Here is a 19,828-nt window from a genome sequence, read left to right on the forward strand (position 1 = left end):
TTCTGATAAGCGTGTGAGCGCCTTATCCACCCTAAGGGGTGTTTCCCAACGCGCCCTAACTTCTGGCGGGAAAGGGTATACCGCCCATATTTTCTATCGGGGGGAACCCACGCATCATCACACACTTCATTTAATTTATCTGATTCAGGAAAAACTACGGTAGTTTTTTCACATCCCACATAATACCCTCTTTTGTGGTACTTGTAGTATCAGAAATATGTAACACCTCCTTCATTGCCCTTAACGTGTGGCCCTAATAAGGAATACGTTTGTTTATTCACCGTCGACACTGGATTCAGTGTCCCTGTCTGTGTCTGTGTCGACCGACTAAAGTAAACGGGCGTTTTAAAACCCCTGACGGTGTTTTTGAGACGTCTGGACCGGTACTAATTGTTTGTCGGCCGTCTCATGTCGTCAACCGACCTTGGCGCGTGTTGACATTATCACGTAATTCCCTAAATAAGCCATCCATTCCGGTGTCGACTCCCTAGAGAGTGACATCACCATTACAGGCAATTGCTCCGCCTCCTCACCAACATCGTCCTCATACATGTCGACACACACGTACCGACACACAGCACACACACAGGGAATGCCTGATAGAGGACAGGACCCACTAGCCCTTTGGAGAGACAGAGGGAGAGTTTGCCAGCACACACCAAAAACGCTATAATTATATAGGGACAACCTTATATAAGTGTTTTCCCTTATAGCATCTTTTTTATATATTTCTAACGCCAAATTAGTGCCCCCCCTCTCTGTTTTAACCCTGTTTCTGTAGTGCAGTGCAGGGGAGAGCCTGGGAGCCTTCCCTCCAGCCTTTCTGTGAGGGAAAATGGCGCTGTGTGCTGAGGAGATAGGCCCCGCCCCTTTTTCGGCGGCCTCGTCTCCCGCTCTTAACGGATTCTGGCAGGGGTTAAATATCTCCATATAGCCCCCGGAGGCTATATGTGAGGTATTTTTAGCCAAAAAAGGTTTTCATTTGCCTCCCAGGGCGCCCCCCTCCCAGCGCCCTGCACCCTCAGTGACTGCCGTGTGAAGTGTGCTGAGAGGAAAATGGCGCACAGCTGCAGTGCTGTGCGCTACCTTAAGAAGACTGAGGAGTCTTCTGCCGCCGATTCTGGACCTCTTCTCGTTTCAGCATCTGCAAGGGGGCCGGCGGCGAGGCTCCGGTGACCATCCAGGCTGTACCTGTGATCGTCCCTCTGGAGCTAATGTCCAGTAGCCAAGAAGCCAATCCATCCTGCACGCAGGTGAGTTCACTTCTTCTCCCCTAAGTCCCTCGTTGCAGTGATCCTGTTGCCAGCAGGACTCACTGTAAAATAAAAAACCTAAGCTAAACTTTTCTAAGCAGCTCTTTAGGAGAGCCACCTAGATTGCACCCTTCTCGGCCGGGCACAAAAATCTAACTGAGGCTTGGAGGAGGGTCATGGGGGGAGGAGCCAGTGCACACCACCTGATCCTAAAGCTTTACTTTTTGTGCCCTGTCTCCTGCGGAGCCGCTATTCCCCATGGTCCTTTCAGGAACCCCAGCATCCACTAGGACGATAGAGAAATAGAGAATAAGCCTATGGTTTTGCCTCACTATGGCCCTCATTCCGAGTTGATCGCTAGCTGCCGTTGTTCGCTGCGTAACGATTAGTTAAAAAAAGAGCAAAACTGCGCATGCACCGCAATGCACACGCGCGGCATACGGGTACAAAGAGCATTGTGGTTTTGCACAGGTTCTAGTTGTGCTTTCAGTCGCACTGGCGAACGCAGGAAGATTGACAGGAAGAGGGCGTTTCTGGGTGTCAACTGACCGTTTTCTGGGAGTATTTCGAAAAAACGCAGGCGTGGCCGGACGTTTGCTGGGCGGGTATCTGACGTCATTACCGTGTCACTCGTTGCAGCAAACATCGCACAGGATAAGTAACTACAGGGCTGGTCTTGTTCTGCACAAAATGTGTTTGCAGCCGCTCACACTTCTGCAAAGCGAAAATACACTCCCCCGTGGGCGGCGACTATGCGTTTGCATGGCTGCTAAAAGTAGCTAGCGAGCAATCAACTCGGAATGAGGGCCTATAAATGATTGGTCCTCTGCATATTGAACATAGGGGGACAAATCAATTAGTAGTGATAGACAGGAGGTGCACATTTCCCCTTGTACTCCACAGAGGTGTGCAGGAGAATCTATGATGTTGGACTACCTATATAATCAGGGATCTGTGCAGACCTATCATTGTATTATTCCCACCAAGCACACCATTAAGTTAGACACAGCAGAGAGGAGAGGAGGGGATAAACTAGAACTGGGTTACAGAGTGCTACATTTTCATTTTAGTCATTTTAATAATTTCTTGGACTTTACTCAAGCAGTGCTGCTGTATTATGTGAAAGATACTTTGCTGAAGTGCAAAATGCTCTATGATCCATACAGCTTTCCTTATAATCGCTTTGCAGTCATCCACCGTAGGGTGTGCCTGGAGGAGGAATTAGGGTGGAGCTAGAGTCCACATGCATGGCAATGAGACTGATCCTTACAACCGCTCTCCCCTACTTCATGCACCCAAATCAATGCTTTGCATTATGGGACGGATTCAGATGTGGTTGGAGTGACTATCACTTGGAGCAGCAGTGATAGCGCTGTATGGTGATGCAGCAGGAGGTGTCGCTGCCGTAGTCATCCGACCTGCTTCTTTGGGAGCAGCATCGGATCACTCAGTCACCATCGGGCAGCTTACAGCACCCATGGTGTCGCACAAGCCAGCCGTCACAGAGGCCAAGAAATCGCCATGTTACAAGAGAGATCCCTGGCCTCTTCCCACCCCGTAAATGGCGGCAACACGTCTCTGTTTTCACAAACAGAGGCCGTCGCCGCTCCACTCCCCGCCCCCCCCTCCCCAACTCCAACAGACTGTCAATCACTGACAGTCTGCTGCCGCTTTGCGTCCAATGTCGCAGGACCCTATCGCACATTCGCAGAATAGGTCCGGCGCATGCGCAAAGTATCAAAAATCAGTACTTTGCACCGGTGGGCTCACCTCCAACCACACCTGCATCAGGCCCTATATGTAGTAGTATAAAAATCAATCAGTTTTATTATACTGGTACATAGAGTGCTATCTTTCTACTTTTCTATCAATGCCTATGTGTTTATATTATTATATCTCACCTGTACATGGTCCAAAACGCCAGTCCAGGTCAAACTGAATAAGTTCCTCTAAGGTCGCTGGTTTTGGGGTTGGAGCACCTGCACGACAGGAGACATACATACATAATAGATAAGAGCGTGGCAGAGAAGTGTCAGTACACACTGCTTACTCGGGTGTGGTTCATAGGGACAACCACACTTAGGTCGACCACTATTGGTCGACAGTGACTTAGTTGACACCTAAAATAGGTCGACACACGCATTAGGCCGACATGAGCAAGGTCGACATGCCAAAAGGTCAACATGATTTTTTTTATTTTTGTGGGTGTCGTTTTCTTCGTAGAGTGACCGGGAACCCCAATTGGTGCACAGTGTCCCCTCGCATGGCTCGCTCCGCTGCCGCTGCGCCCGGCACAGGTTACCATTCCCAATTGTAGTCCACGTGGATCGTAAAGTAAGAAAATGGTCAAAAGATTAAAAAAATTGTGAAAAACTCACGTCAACCTTTTGTCATGTCGACCAATAGACGTAATGACTGCCGACCTAAGTGTGGTCAACATAGAGACCGGATACCGCTTACTCATAAGCATTAACCTTTTCAGTGATCACTGGGCAACAAAGTATAAACGTGCCCATAGGCGGTGCTTTTGTGTTATTTAACCAAGGCAAACAGGGCTACCTATTGTTTTTGCGAATGACTGACTGACACCATGCAAGTTCAGGCAGATAAATAAGATTTTACTCACCGGTAAATCTATTTCTCATAGTCCGTAGTGGATGCTGGGGACTCCGTAAGGACCATGGGGAATAGACGGGCTCCGCAGGAGACTGGGCACTCTAAGAAAGATTTAGTACTACTGGTGTGCACTGGCTCCTCCCTCTATGCCCCTCCTCCAGACCTCAGTTAAGGAAACTGTGCCCGGAAGAGCTGACATTACAAGGAAAGGATTTTGGAATCCAGGGTAAGACTCATACCAGCCACACCAATCACACCGTATAACTTGTGATAAACTTACCCAGTTAACAGTATGAACAAACAACAGAGCATCAACCAATGGATGCCAATATAACATAACCCTTTATTAAGCAATAACTATATACACGTATTGCAGAAAGTCCGCACTTGGGACGGGCGCCCAGCATCCACTACGGACTACGAGAAATAGATTTACCGGTGAGTAAAATCTTATTTTCTCTAACGTCCTAGTGGATGCTGGGGACTCCGTAAGGACCATGGGGATTATACCAAAGCTCCCAAACGGGCGGGAGAGTGCGGATGACTCTGCAGCACCGAATGGGCAAACACAAGGTCCTCCTCAGCCAGGGTATCAAACTTGTAGAATTTTGCAAATGTGTTTGAACCCGACCAAGTAGCAGCTCGGCAAAGCTGTAATGCCGAGACCCCTCGGGCAGCCGCCCAAGAAGAGCCCACCTTCCTTGTGAAATGGGCTTTAACTGATTTTGGATGCGGCAATCCAGCCGCAGAATGAGCCTGCTGAATCGTGTTACAGATCCAGCGAGCAATAGTTTGCTTTGAAGCAGGAGCACCCACTTTGTTGGATGCATACAGGATAAACAGCGAGTCAATCTTCCTGACTCCAGCCGTTCTGGTTACATAAATCTTCAAAGCCGGACTACGTCAAGCAACTTGGAATCTTCCAAGTCACAAGTAGCCGCAGGCACCACAATAGGTTGGTTCAAATGAAAAGATGACACCAACTTTGGCAGAAATTGCGGACGAGTCCGCAATTCTGCCCTGTCCATCTGGAAAACCAGATAGGGGCTTTTACATGACAAAGCCGCCAATTCTGACACACGCCTAGCCGAAGCTAAGGCCAACAGCATGACCACTTTCCACGTGAGATACTTTAGCTCCACAGTCTTAAGTGGCTCAAACCAGTGGGATTTCAGGAAACCCAACACCACGTTAAGATCCCAAGGTGCCACTGGTGGCACAAAAGGGGGCTGAATATGCAGCACTCCCTTAACAAACGTCTGAACCTCAGGCAGTGAAGCCAGTTCTTTTTGAAAGAAAATGGATAGGGCCGAAATCTGGACCTTTATGGACCCTAATTTTAGGCCCATAGTCACTCCTGACTGTAGGAAGTGCAGGAATCGACCCAGCTGGAATTCTTCTGTAGGGGCCTTCCTGGCCTCACACCAAGCAACATATTTTCGCCGTATACGGTGATAATGCTTTGCTGTCACGTCCTTCCTAGCCGTTATCAGCGTAGGAATATCTTCATCCGGAATGCCTTTTTCCGCTAGGATCCGGCGTTCAATCGCCATGCCGTCATACGCAGCCGCGGTAAGTCTTGGAACAGACAGGGCCCTTGTTGCAACAGGTCCTGTCTGAGAGGCAGAGGCCATGGAGCCTCTGTGAGCATTTCTTGCAGTTCCGGGTACCAAGTCCTTCATGGCCAATCCGGAACTGAGTATTGTTCTCACTCCTCTTTTTCTTACAATTCTCAGCACCTTTGGTATGAGAGGAAGAGGAGGAAACACATAGACCGACTGGAACACCCACGGTGTTACTAGTGCGTCCACAGCTATCGCCTGAGGGTCCCTTGACCTGGCGCAATACCATTTTAGCTTTTTGTCGAGGCGGGACGCCATCATGTCCACCTGTGGCAGTTCCCGTCGATTTGCAATCTGCGAGAAGACTTCTTGGTGAAGTCCCCACTCTCCCGGGTGGAGGTTGCGCCTGCTGAGGAAGTCTGCTTCCCAGTTGTCCACTCCCGGAATGAACACTGCTGACAGTGTGCTTACGTGATTCTCCGCCCAGCGAAGAATTCTGGTGGCTTCTACCATCGCCACCCTGCTCCTTGTGCTGCCTTGGCGGTTTACATGAGCCACTGCGGTGATATTGTCTGACTGGATCAGAACCGGTTGGTCGCGAAGCAGGGTCTCCGCTTGACTTAGGGCTTTGTATATGGCCCTTAGTTCCAGGATATTGATGTGAAGGCAAGTCTCCTGCCTTGACCACAGCCCTTGGAAAATAGGATTTTGGTACTTACCAGGTAAATCCTTTTCTTTGAATCCATAGGGGTCACTGGAGTACTCTTGGGATATGGACGGGCTTCCGTAGGAACACAGCACTGAATATTTAAATTTAGTAACACTCCACCCCTCCATATCCCCGAGCACTTACTCAGTGTTTTTTACTGAGCCGAACAGGAATTAAGAGAGGTTAATAATGGAGTATTACATATAACATAACTGACAATAACGAAGTTAACCCATAACGTTACTGACAACTAACAGTTGACACCCTAACCAGCACTTGTAACTTGAACCAGTCGGTGAAAATGTGTTACCATAAGATCCTCAGAACTAACCCCAAGTAAGTAAACTGCTCTGGGTGGGCGTCCAGTGACCCCTATGGATTCAAAGAAAAGGATTTACCTGGTAAGTACCAAAATCCTATTTTCTTTTTCATCCACTAGGGGTCACTGGAGTACTCTTGGGACGTACCAAAGCTTCCCCCGTGGGCGGGAGAGCAGTTTGGCACTTGTAACACTAGGCGGCCAAAGCTAGATGCTGATGCCGCAAAAGTATCAAACTTGTAAAAGCGCACAAACGTGTGCACTGAAGACCATGTAGCCGCCCGGCAAAGCTGCGTCGCAGAAGCCCCACGACCAGCTGCCCATGAAGTTCCCACAGAACGTGTGGAATGAGCGGTTACTGACGTAGGCGGTTGTAACCTAGCATGAAGGTAAGCCTGGCGTATGGTCAGTTTTATCCATCTGGATAAAGTTTGTTTAGATGCTGGCCAACCCATCTTGGCAGCATCATAGAGAACAAATAACGTATCCGTCTTACGAACTGAAGACGTTCGGGTTACATAAACGCGTAACGCACGAACCACATCCAGAGTTCCAGAATGTGCTGTCAACACAGGAACTACTATTGGATGATTGATGTGAAAAGATGACACTACCTTTGGTAAGAAGGCGGGATTCGTCCGAAGTTCCGCTCTGTCATCATGAAACACCAAATACGGTGGCTTGCATGACAAGGCACCCAAATCCGAAACACGCCTTGCCGAAGCTAAGGCTAAGAGAAAAATTGTTTTCCAAGTGAGAAACTTTATATCCACTTGTTGTAAGGGTTCAAAATATGAAGACTGTAAGAACTCCAAAACCAGATTCAAGTCCCATGGCGCTGTAGGTGGAATGAAAGGAGGCTGTACCCTGATTACACCTTGGAGAAAGGTGCGTATAGACGGCAATAGAGCCAATCGTCTTTGAAAGTAAATTGACAAAGCAGATACCTGCACCTTTAGTGTAGATAAACGCAATCCTCCATCTAAGCCTGATTGTAGAAACAACAAAAGGCGGCATAACTTGAAAGCTGATGTCGGAAATTTCCGAGCTTCACACCAACCTATATAGGCTCGCCATATTCTGTAATAATGAGCTGCCGTAACCGGCTTTCTAGCTCGTAACATGGTTGGTATAACTGAATCTGGAATGCCCTCTCTTTTTAAGAGGGCGGTCTCAACAGCCACCCCGTCAAACGCAGCCGCGCTAAATCGGGGTAAAGAAAAGGACCCTGTTGTAACAGGTCTGGACGTATCGGGAGCGGCCACGGATCGTCTGCGAGTAATCCTCGAAGATCCGAGAACCAAGCTCTCCGAGGCCAATGAGGCGCCACTAGTATGACTGTGAGCGACTCTCTTTTGATCCGTTTTAGCACCAGAGGGAGCAGCGGAAACGGTGGAAACAGATACACCAGACTGTACGGCCACGCGACAGTGAGAGCATCCACCGCGACTGCCTTTGGATCTCTTGTTCTGGACACATACTGGGGCGTTTGATGATTGTGTCGAGATGCCATCAGGTCCACCTGAGGATAACCCCATCGCTGAACCAACATGTGAAACACTTCTGGATTTAATGACCATTCGCCTGGGTGAAGATCCCGACGACTGAGATAATCCGCTTCCCAGTTGTCCACTCCCGGAATGAACACGGCCGACAATATCACCTGGTGGTATTCTGCCCAATTGAGGATTCGAGCTACTTCCCGCATTGCCATGCGGCTTCTCGTTCCTCCTTGTTTGTTGATGTATGCGACCGCTGTCGCATTGTCCGACTGCACTTGGACAGGCTGAGAGCGAACCATGTGCACCGCTTGTCGTAGCGCATTGAAAATCGCGCGGAGTTCTAGAACATTTATTGACAGCAATTTTTCGTGATCCGCCCAGAGACCCTGGAGCTGACAATTTTGAATTACCGCTCCCCAACCTCTGAGACTGGCGTCCGTAGTTAGAATTATCCAATTGCAAACTCCGAACCGTCTTCCTGCGGTTAAATTGTGTTCCTTGAGCCACCATAGCAGAGAAACTCTTGCTATTGGTGACAACCTCACTCTGTGGTGAATCTGCAGATGCGAGCCCGACCACTGGGCAAGCACGTTCAGCTGAAATGGACGAGAGTGAAATCTCCCGAACTGAAGCGCCTCGAAAGCTGCCACCATTGTGCCTAACAGGCGAATGCACAAGTGTACCGACACTGTGCGTGGTTTGAGTACTAATTGTACTAGATGGCGTAGCATTTGTACTTTCTGTTGTGGTAGGTAAATCCTTTGATTGACCGTATCGAGAATCATACCTAGGAACTGAAGGCGTTGAGACGGAATCAGATGTGATTTCTTGAAATTGACAATCCAACCGTGGTGAACCAATACATTGTAAGTTAGCAGCGCATGTTGGGTAAGTATCTGTTGAGACGGAGCTTTGATGAGCAGATCGTCTAAATACGGAACTATCGTCACTCCCAGGGATCTGAGGTGAGCTATCATCACAGACATTACTTTGGTGAATACCCGAGGCGCTGATGACAGGCCAAACGGCAGAGCCTGAAACTGGTAATGGTTCTGGCGTATTGCAAACCGCAAGAACCTCTGATGAGGCTGCCAAATCGGAATGTGTAAGTACGCATCCTTGAGGTCTAGCGCAATCATAAATTCCTTGGTCTCTAACCCCGCAATCACCGACCGTAGAGACTCCATTTTGAATCTGTAGTAAGTTACGTACTGATTGAGGCCCTTTAAGTTCAATATTGGTCTGACTGAGCCATCCGGCTTCGGGACCACAAATAGACTTGAATAATAACCCTGACCCTGTTGGTGTACAGGGACCGGAATCAACACTGCCGAATCCAGTAAGGACTGAATGGCAATTTGCAAAACTGTCCTCTTGTCGTCCGACAGAGGCAAACCTGTCTTGAAAAACCGCAGAGGCGGAAGACAGTCGAACTCTATTTTGTAACCTTTTAACACTAAATTGCGAATCCAGCCCTCCGCGGACGTGTGGAACCACGCCCCATGGAACGTGTGAAGGCGTGCTCCCACAATTGGAGATCCGAGATGGGCTGGTAACCCGTCATGCCACTGGCTTGTCGGTAACCTTAGCGTCTTGGCGAGTTGTGTTGGTTTGACGGAAACCACGTCCTCGACCACGTCTAGCTGGCGTGGCGGATCCTCTGCCACGTCCTCGAAAGGGCTGAGGTCTAAAGGATTTGAACGAAGGTCCAGCGTACCTTCTTCTTGGCGCAGGTGGAGGCAATGGTAAGAACACAGACTTACCTCCCGTAGCCTCCTTAATCCATGCGTCCAATTCTGGACCAAACAACTTCTTGCGATCGTAAGGCAACGCCTCTATACTTCGTTTGACCTCTGCCTCCGCTTGATAAGTACGCAGGTAGAGTGCTCTTCGTGCCGTAACTAGCGAAGATGAAATACGAGAAGTGAGCTGACAGACGTCAGTAGACGCTGTACAGAGATACTCTACAGCCTCAATCATTTGATTCACCTGAATTATCAGGTTTTCGTCATGTAAAGCCGATTTGAGTTCTGTAAGCCATATTATGAGCGCCTTAGTGACCCAAATGCCAACCAATCCAGGTCTTAGCATCACACCTGCTGCTACATACATGGATTTAAGCATAGTTTCTATCTTACGATCTGACGGATCTTTAAGCGTAGTAGCTGATGGCACTGGTATGGTTAATTTCTTGGTAAGCTTTGACACTGAAGAATCAACTATTGGTGGATTCTCCCATGTACCCGTTACCGATTCTGGAAACGGATAACTAGACTTAAATCTGCGAGGTATAGAAAACCGTTTATCTGGATTCTGTCTGGATTCTACTAACATCTGATTTAGAGAATCCGACACAGGAAAACTTACTGGCGTCTTCCGTCGTTTAGTAAATATGACCTGATCATTGGTGAGAGGCTGCTCAGCTTCAGGAAACCTTAGCGACTGCCGTACCGCTCTGATGAGATCATCAATGCCGGAACTGTTAACATCCTCGCCGTCTGACTCCACTTCGCCCTCCTCCCCCTCATCGTGTTCCGTGAGGTCTGGGATGGAATCGTCAGACTGCAACATAGCAGACACTGGAAAATCATAAGACATATGAAAATTATCCCGTTTGCCCAAAATGGATTTGGACCCTACGCAAGGCTGAGACGCCTCCGGTAGTTCTGGCGGTCTCACCCTAGACTCAGCTCTTAGCGTTTCTCGCTCCAGACGAGCAGCGGTCATTTCTGTCTGAAATTTCTCCAGTACATTTACTAACATACCCCACGGAGGGTCCGGTGATGAAATTGGTTGCAAAACCGGAGCAGAAATGGTATTCTGAACGGAATCCACAAAACATACGTTACATGTGGTAGATCCATCCGGTAACACACTGCCACATACTTTGCAAATATGCTTTTTAGTTTTTGCTGGTGTCTTACTCATTATGGCGACAGACAATACAATACACAAAACACAGACACCTGCACGGCTCAGTAAAATAGCAATAAGGTGGCTCTGTATATATATCTGGCCCAGTGCAATACACGTGGCCAGTACTATGAAATTTGATCCCAAATTCCCACGAACACCCCTGCGCCTCCGGTGGAGAAGAGATGTAGGACAGGAACGTTCTGGAATCACAGAGGAAGACACAGGAAGCTGTTAAAAATGGCTGCCCTGCTCTACTTATACATATAATCACAGTGCTGCATTCACTGATTATACTGTAATAATCCCTCTGCTGCTGCAGTATTTCACTGATATGTCCCCCCTGTAATGGCTGTTTATCTTATTACAGCGGCAGCGCAGCGTGTGGGCCCCCAGCGGGTATCGTAGAGCGCTATGTGCCTCGTGTGTCCCAGCGGTGGGCTCCTATATATAGCGTGTCAGCTACCCAGGTAGCGCTGCTGTTCCGAGGTGCCTGGCCGGAGGCTGTGGCCTAACGGGCGGGTACCTGAGCGGGGAGAGCCGCGGCGCCTGCACGGAGGTCTGTGCCGACCGTGCGGGCGCCTGAGTGGGGAGAGCCGCTGCGCCTGCACGGAGGTCTGTGCCGAACGTGCGGGCGTCTGAGTGGGGAGAGCCGCGGCGCCTGCACGGAGGTCCGTGCCGAACGTGCGGGCGTCTGAGTGGAGAGAGCCGCGTGCCTGCACGGAGGTTCTGAGCGGGCCGGAATGGGCGGGCGCCTGAGCGGGAAGATGCCGGAGGCTGAGAGGGGAGAGCCGCTCTGCCACTTGCCGTCACCCAGCACTATGTCCCCATACGTCGGGGCGGCAGCGGGAGCTGACCGCCCCGTTTCACATACCTCACTCCTGCAGACGTGCGGAGGCTCCGACGGGGCTTTTCAGTAAGCGCCGGCCAGCCAGTGCAGGAGGATGTGAGGGCTGTGAGGGAGCTCTTTCAGAGAGGCCCGACACGCCCGTGCTGCAATCAGCAGCTGCACTATCCCTGACCCTGCCTTTTGGAAGGGGGACAGGGATGTGTCAAACAGTAGAAAAAATAAAAATAAAAATGAAAAATAAAACTTTCTTCTGACTTCAGCTAAGCATGTGTTGCCACGTGCAGCACAGAAAAAACACTGAGTAAGTGCTCGGGGATATGGAGGGGTGGAGTGTTACTAAATTTAAATATTCAGTGCTGTGTTCCTACGGAAGCCCGTCCATATCCCAAGAGTACTCCAGTGACCCCTAGTGGATGAAAAAGAAATTTCTTCCCTGTGTGACTGCCCCCCACCCTCGGAGGCTTGCATCCGTGGTCACCAGGACCCAGTCCTGAATGCCGAATCTGCGACCTTCGAGAAGGTGAGCACTCTGCAGTCACCACAGGAGAGACACCCTTGCTCTGGGGGATAGGGTGATTAACCGATGCATCCGAAGATGTGATCCGGACCACTTGTCCAGTAAGTCCCATTGGAAGGTATGGAACCTGCCGAAGGGAATGGCCTCGTATGATGCCACCCTCCTTCCCAGGACTCGAGTGCAGTGATGCACTGACACCTGTTTTAGTTTTAATAGATTCCTGACCAGTGTCACGAGCTCCTGAGCTCTCTCTATCGGGAGATAAACCTTTTTCTGGTCTGTGTCTAGGATCATGCCTAGGAGAGGCAGATGAGCTGTAAGAACCAACTGCAACTTTGGAATATATAGAATCCAGCCGGAGAAAGCGATACGCTGTTCAGCAACTGCTCTCTTGATCTCGCTTTTATGAGGAGATCGTCCAAGTATGTGATAATAGTGACACCTTGCTTCCGCAGGAGCACCATAATTTCCGCCATTACCTTGGTGAATATTCTCAAGGCCGTGGAAAGACCAAACGGCAACGTTTGAAATTGGTAATGACCATCCCGTACCGCATTTCTGAGGTACGCCTGATGAGGTGGATAAATGGGGACATGAAGGAATGCATCCTTAATGTCCCGAGTCACCATAAAATCTCCCCCTTTCAGGCTTGCAATCACCACTCTTAGCGATTCCAACTTGAACTTGAACCCTTTCAGGTATATGTTCAGGGATTTTAAATTCAATATGGGTCTGACCGAACCGTCTGGTTTCAGGACTACAACATGGTCGAATAATAACCCCCTCCTTGTTGAAGGAGGGGAACCTTGACCACCACCTGTTGAAGATACAATTTATGAATTGCAGTTAACACTGTTTCCCTCTCGTGGGGAGAAGCCGGCAGGGCCGTCGGTGAGGGGGCATCTTCTCAAAGTCCAGCTTGTATCCCTGAGACACAATATCTATTGCCCAGGGATCTAACAGGGAGTGAACCCACTTGTGGCTGAACTTACAAAGGCGTGCCCCCACCGGGCCTAGCTCCGCCTGTGGAGCCCCAGCGACATGCGGTGGATTTTTGTAGAGGCCGGGGAGGACTTCTGTTCCTGGGAACTAGCTGTGTTGTGCAGCTTCTTTCCTCTGCCCCCGCCTCTGGCAAGAAAGGACGCACCTCGGACTTTCTTGTTTCTTTATTCGAAAGGCTGCATTTGATAATGTCGTGCTTTCCTAGACTGTGCAGGAATATAAGGCAAAATATCAGAATTACCAGCTATAGCTGTGGAGACCAGGTCCGAGAACCCTTCTTCACACAATCCTCAGCCTTCCACATGCCTCTTAAGTCGGCATCATCTGTCCATTGCATATTCTACAGGACACGTCAAGCAGAAATCGACATAGCTTTGACTCTAGGACCCAGTATACTCATGTCTCTTTGGGCATGTTTAATATATATATATATATATATATATATATATATATACACAAAATTTTGCCCCGGCACTCCTCCTGATAACTTGCTGAGGTGCCCTTCCTTGTGGACATGCTGGTCCACCCACATGCAATAGGAAAGAACAGGTGGCACTCACAGTCTTGTAAATGGTGAAAAACGACCTCCACGCCGTGGAGTCTTTATTGAAACAAACAGGTGACGTTTCGGGGACGTGTCCCCTTCCTCAGACAACAACACAGTGCATAAACAGTGTTTAAATAGAGCCATAAATCCCACTTACCCCCATAGTCATGACTCTCAGCTGCGTGGACCACGGAGTGTCCGGCGTCTCATGTCCCGCACTTCCGGTTTCGGCAGCACGGCCCGGCCGGAAGTGACGCGATCACGTCAGCCGGTCCCCGTGGCAACGCGCTGGGAGCCCTACAAACAATAACAAAACACGAATGTGACAATCTCATGTGATACAACTGCTCACAAATACAAAACACGCTCAACTGAGCTAGAGTGAGCATATAAACCTGATTACAGTGAATCAAACAGTATGTCATATAAAAACAATTACATCGGCAGCATCTTTAATATATATATTTCTATATATACATATATATATATCTATATGCATACTAGGGTCTCAATCTCTGCTGATAAGGTACCTGTCCACGCTGCCACAGCGCTATAAACCCATGCCGACACAATCGCCGGTCTGAGTAGTATACTAGAATGTGCACGCTATCTGCAGGATCCCTGAGAATAGCTAGTGCTACCTTCTGGGCAAACAGGACACCCTAGGAGAAGATTCCCATCACATCCTGGCCCTAGTGGGGAAAGGATACTGCTTGGGAATTTTTTGTGGGAAGCTGCAGTCTCTTGTCTGGAGTTTCCCGCTCTTTTTCCTCATGAGAGGAGGGAAATTTACCTCAGCTTTCTTCCCCTTAACATGTGTACCCTTGTGTCAGGGACAAATGAGTCATCAGTGATATGCAAATCATCTTTTATTACAATAACCCTATATTGAATACCTTTCAGCCATCTTGGCTGTAACTTTGCATTATCGTAGTCGACACTGGAGTCAAACTCCGTGTCGATCTCAGTGTTTATAATTTTGGATAGTGAACATTGTGAGACTCTGAAGGTCTCTGTGACATAGGGACAGACAAGGGTAAATTTCCTGTCTGTTCTCTAATCTTTTGTGCAATAAATTCACCTCAGCTCTTACACATATCCAAACAGGTGTCGGCGTTGTCGACGGAGACACCCTCTCACACACATATTTGCTCTATCTCCTCCTTAGGGGAGCCTTTTACCTCAGACATGTCGACACACACGTACCGACACACCACACACACAGGGGATGCTCTATTTGAAGACAGTTCCCCCACAAGGCCCTTTGGAGAGACAGAGAGAGTATGCCAGCACACACCCCAGCGCTATATGACCCAGGAATCACACAGTAACTTAGTGTTAACCCAGTAGCTGCTGTATATATTGTTTTTACGCCAAATTTATGTGCCCCCCCTCTCTTTTACACCCTCTCTATCGTGCAGGGGAGAGCCTGGGGAGCTTCCTCTCAGCGGATCTGTGGAGAGAAAATGGCGCTGGTGAGTGCTGAGGAAGAAGGCCCCGCCCCCTCAGCGGTGGGCTTCTACCGCGATTTTGTGTAAAATTAATGGCGGGGGCTCATGCATATAACAGTGTCCAACTGTATATATGCTGCTTTTGCCAGGAGGTACTTAATTGCTGCCCAGGGCGCCCCCCCCTGCGCCCTGCACCCTACAGTGACCGGAGTGTGTGGGTGTAATGCGGGAGCAATGGCGCACAGCTGCAGTGCTGTGCGCTACCTCATGTGAAGACAGGAGTCTTCTGCCGCCGATTTCGATGTCTTCTTGCTTCTGCCGGCTTCTGTCTTCTGGCTCTGCGAGGGGGACGGCGGCGCGGCTCCGGGAACGGACGACAAGGTCAGGTCCTGTGTTCGATCCCTCTGGAGCTAATAGCCAGTAGCTAGTAACTAGTGTCCAGTAGCCTAAGAAGCGCAACCTAGCCGCAGTTAGTAGGTTTGCTTCTCTCCCCTCAGTCCCACGTAGCAGAGAGTCTGTTGCCAGCAGAAGCTCTCTGAAAATAAAAAACCTAACTAAAATACTTTCTTATTAGCAAGCTCAGGAGAGCCCACTAAAAGCACCCAGCTCTGTCCGGGCACAGATTCTAACTGAGGTCTGGAGGAGGGGCATAGAGGGAGGAGCCAGTGCACACCAGTAGTACTAAATCTTTCTTAGAGTGCCCAGTCTCCTGCGGAGCCCGTCTATTCCCCATGGTCCTTACGGAGTCCCCAGCATCCACTAGGACGTTAGAGAAAAGTAGAGTGATCCCAACAGTAGCGGATCTGCTACGGGCACACAGGATTTTTGCCCGGGGCGCCGCCGCCATGTCAAGATCCGCTACTGGTGGTGCCCCCGGTGCTGTCACTGCTGTGCGGTGCGTGATGACGTCATCGTGCAGCGCACGGCATTGTGGGACCAGCACATAGACGCTAGGGGTCATAATTGACCTCTAGTGTCTATGCTGTGCTATGGGAGAAACGTCATGACGTCTCTCCCATAGATCCGAGGAGCGGCGCCGGCGGCCGGAGACAGAGGTCAGCAGCGGTCGGGAATCAGGAGCGGGGATGGTGAGTATTAATTGTAAGTGGCACAACTCTACTGGGGGCACAAACGGGGGCACAACTCTACTGCAGGCACAACTCTACTTGGGGCACAAACGGGGGCACAACTCTACTGAGGGCACAGCTTTACAGGGGGCATAACTGACCACGCCGCTTTATGAAGCCACGCCTCTACTTTCGCCCGGGGTGACACAAGGGCTAGAACCGGCCCTGGATCCCAACAAGCTGCAACATTCTAGGGGCACTTGTGGGAGACCAGCAGAGCCTATGGCACCATCAAAGGGGAGGATTGCTTAGTATACACACACACACAGGTCAGACAGTCACACTACACAGCCAGTGATAGTACAATTACCCTCATGCTCAGTGTTGCTCTCTCTCTTTACTGCGCTCCTCTTCCTGCCCACACTGGCTCTCTCTTCCTCCTTCCCCTTGGCAAGACTGCTCCTTTCCCTGCCATGTCTCACCACCCGCAGACAGTCAGTCAGCCGGCGCTCTCCGTCCATACTCAGAGATGTGCAGTATGTCTCTCACTGCTGCAGTCTCTTTCCCTGTTTACCTCCAGCTTCCTGCCCTGAGCTTATTAATATGTCATGTCACTGCCTGGGCATGCGAAACGATTCCTGTTATGAATATAAATAAACAACGACACCTACTGGATGAATTGGGGAAGTGCACGCTCCTACCTCTGATTGTGTAATGTACATGACTGGACATGTTTTTATGTGCAAACTAGGGTATCCGTGTGTTTTAGATTTTTTTCTTTCTTTTTTCTCTCTTTCTCTCTTTCTTTCTTTCTTTCTTTCTTTCTTTCTTTCTTTCTTTCTTTCTAAAATAGGACTTTTTTTCCAACCCGATAAAGTCACTTGTCTTTCTTGGTTAGTAATGCCAAATGAGACGAAGATAGTTAAACAAAATATCATTCGATCAATCAATTCGTCCATGATTATTTTCAACGAATAGGGTGCACCTGGAAATACGTTAACAATATGTGTGTGCTCACATTTCTCCTTGTTTATTATGATATTCAAAGGGAAGGATGTATCATGCATAAAAATAGTAGTAAAACCTTTGAAAGCCGCAGTTTCCTGATATGTACTACAATAAAAAAAGTTAAACTTCGACAAGTGTAACGTTCCCGGAAGTAAAGAATGCCACAGAGGGATCCAAATGATCCCTCTCCGTTCCCTATTACTGCATGCATTCGCAGACCAACGGCCACATATGCGCTTTTCATCGCCAGGACAGCTCATTATCGGAAAAGCTGTCCCAGCAGGTTAAGCATGCTGGGAATTGTAGTTGTATAAAAGTTGGAGACAAAGCCAGTGCTACCGTTAAGTGAACTTAGACAGCTGATTCCTGTTCAGGGGGCACTTAAGATAATGAGCCTTGTATGAGATTGTTCCATGTGAAGCTGCTGACTCTTGCCTCTTCATGTCATTGTTACGCTGGGACTGTGTGGCACTTGACTATAATGTCAGACTCCCAGTCTGGGGATCATAGGATGTGGCTGCCACCCCCTGCTTGCCAAGCTAAGAAGCAATGGGTGTGGGTGCAGCTTCTACGTAGGTAAGTAAATATAAATTAGCCTGCGATACTGTCGAGATACCCATTTATTCATATACGGAATTTGAGCGCAGCCAATTTCTAATCTGTTGTCCTTAAGACTTCATCCTTTTTTCTCTGTAGCTAGCTGCTGTATTTCCCTTATTTGTGGATTTCATTTAGGGGTAATGAGTACACTGTGCCAGAGATAATTTCTTGTTTGCTTGGGAAAGGGAGGTATCCCCAGGTTTTACATCGGCACTGGCGGATGAACCACACATTGGCTACCTCTGAATTGTAGGAACTGGACAGCATGGGGGCACCATACTTTCCAATTACCACAGCTAATTGAATACCGGCCTAAATGTTAATTTATCGAGCTATATCTCAGGGGTAGGTGAGTAAAACTTTGTTGCTATAGCGATACGGCTCTCACGTGGTAAGAATTAATTTACCATTTCGCCAGGGCAATCTCTGTGGATCTGTGCATGTGTTAGCCAGTGAGACAGCTGAGAACCCAGATATCTTAAAGTTAAAAATAGATTAAAATAAATATAAAAATAAGAGAAGAAAATTGCAACAATTCAAAGATACAGGCATCATGCGCAGAGGTTAAAGAAAACGGATTTGAAGGGACTCCGGGCGCAAAGATGGAGTGCACGTCCAAATAAAATTGTCAAAGAATCTGCCCAAGTCAGGTAGAGTAATACACAAAATACACAAGATGTGACAATAGATCAAAGGCAATACATATGAGAAATCAAACCAATGAGTCCACTGTTTCACTGATGGTAGATCCTCTTCTAAAACAGGTTTTCCCTCCGGTGGTGATTCATGTAAATAAAAATAAAAATTGACACAATGGGGGGATATTCAATTGTTTGAAAAGTCGGTTGGGTGTCTGTTTTTTTCCTATCTAATAGACAGGGGGAAAAAGACACCAAACTGACTTTTCAAACAATTGAATTCCCCCCAATGTGTAGTACCGTTTTATATGGTTTTTGTTTTACAATTCTAATAATAGATGGTCCAAATCAATAGCATCCAGCGTACCGAGACTCACTTGTTGAGTGGGTAGGTCAGGTGTATAAAGATTTCTTTCAAACAGGGAGGGGTGTATTTTGTATATCATGCACAGAAGTGCACAGCTGATTGCAGGAGTGGGGGACACAGCAGAGGGAAACAAACTGATCCGTAAAAATATATCACATGTCAAATAAAAAAACAAACCAATTATATATATATATATATATATATATATATATATATATATATATATATATATATATAGGCAATGTGTGGACCGGCACTCCCCTGGTTATTAAATCTAGTGCTCCGGTGCCTCCAGGATACATAGGATATGAAAGAAGCAAAGAAGGCTGCGGCACTCAGAGGTTTAAATCAATGAAGCGGTGTATTAAAAATAACACATGGTGTCCAACGTTTCGGGGTCGACACACCCCTTTGTCAAGGATAAACAGCAAGGGGTGTGTCGACCCCGAAACGTTGGACACCATGTGTTATTTTTAATACACTGCTTCACTGATTTAAGCCTCTGAGTACCGCAGCCTTCTTTGCTTTATATATATATATATATATATATATATATGTGTGTATGTATGAGATGAGCTGGTTCGGAAACTTCAAGCTCTGAGTCCGGGTTAGGTTTTCCCACCAGACTCGGGAACCAGAACGAGGCAAAACATCATCATTACGCTGTTGGATTCTCGCTGGTTTTGGATTCCATATAAACAGCCGCGCGTCACCACCATTTTCACTTCAGTGCTGGAGAGTGTAGCGAGAGGATGTGTCTCCTCAGTGTCTGTGCGGGAAAGTGGCATGGCGCGTGGGGTGGCGACCTGTTCTTTTGTATCATTCCAGTGGTGGTGTCTTGTGCTGCATCAGTCCAGTCACAGTGGTGGTGTCCTGTGCTGACATAAGTCCAGTGCTGCTGTATAAG

At 48.4% G+C, this 19,828-nt stretch overlaps 1 protein-coding gene across 1 annotated transcript in view; it reads right to left on the reverse strand.

The window, feature by feature from the left end:
* Window positions 1-16,950, reverse strand: part of POLD4 (DNA polymerase delta 4, accessory subunit) — a 32,538-nt gene extending 15,588 nt beyond the window's left edge. The window contains exons 1-2 of the mRNA XM_063958384.1: window positions 16,679-16,950; window positions 3,155-3,232 (exon numbers count right to left, since the gene is read on the reverse strand). Of these exons, the coding sequence (XP_063814454.1) occupies window positions 3,155-3,232; window positions 16,679-16,829 (229 nt within the window). The 5' untranslated portion in view covers window positions 16,830-16,950. The remainder of the gene's footprint in view (window positions 1-3,154; window positions 3,233-16,678) is intronic.
* Between the last annotated feature and the right edge of the window lie 2,878 nt (window positions 16,951-19,828).

This window comes from Pseudophryne corroboree, chromosome 3, assembly GCF_028390025.1.
Source record: "Pseudophryne corroboree isolate aPseCor3 chromosome 3, aPseCor3.hap2, whole genome shotgun sequence".
Classification (NCBI taxonomy): domain Eukaryota; kingdom Metazoa; phylum Chordata; class Amphibia; order Anura; family Myobatrachidae; genus Pseudophryne; species Pseudophryne corroboree.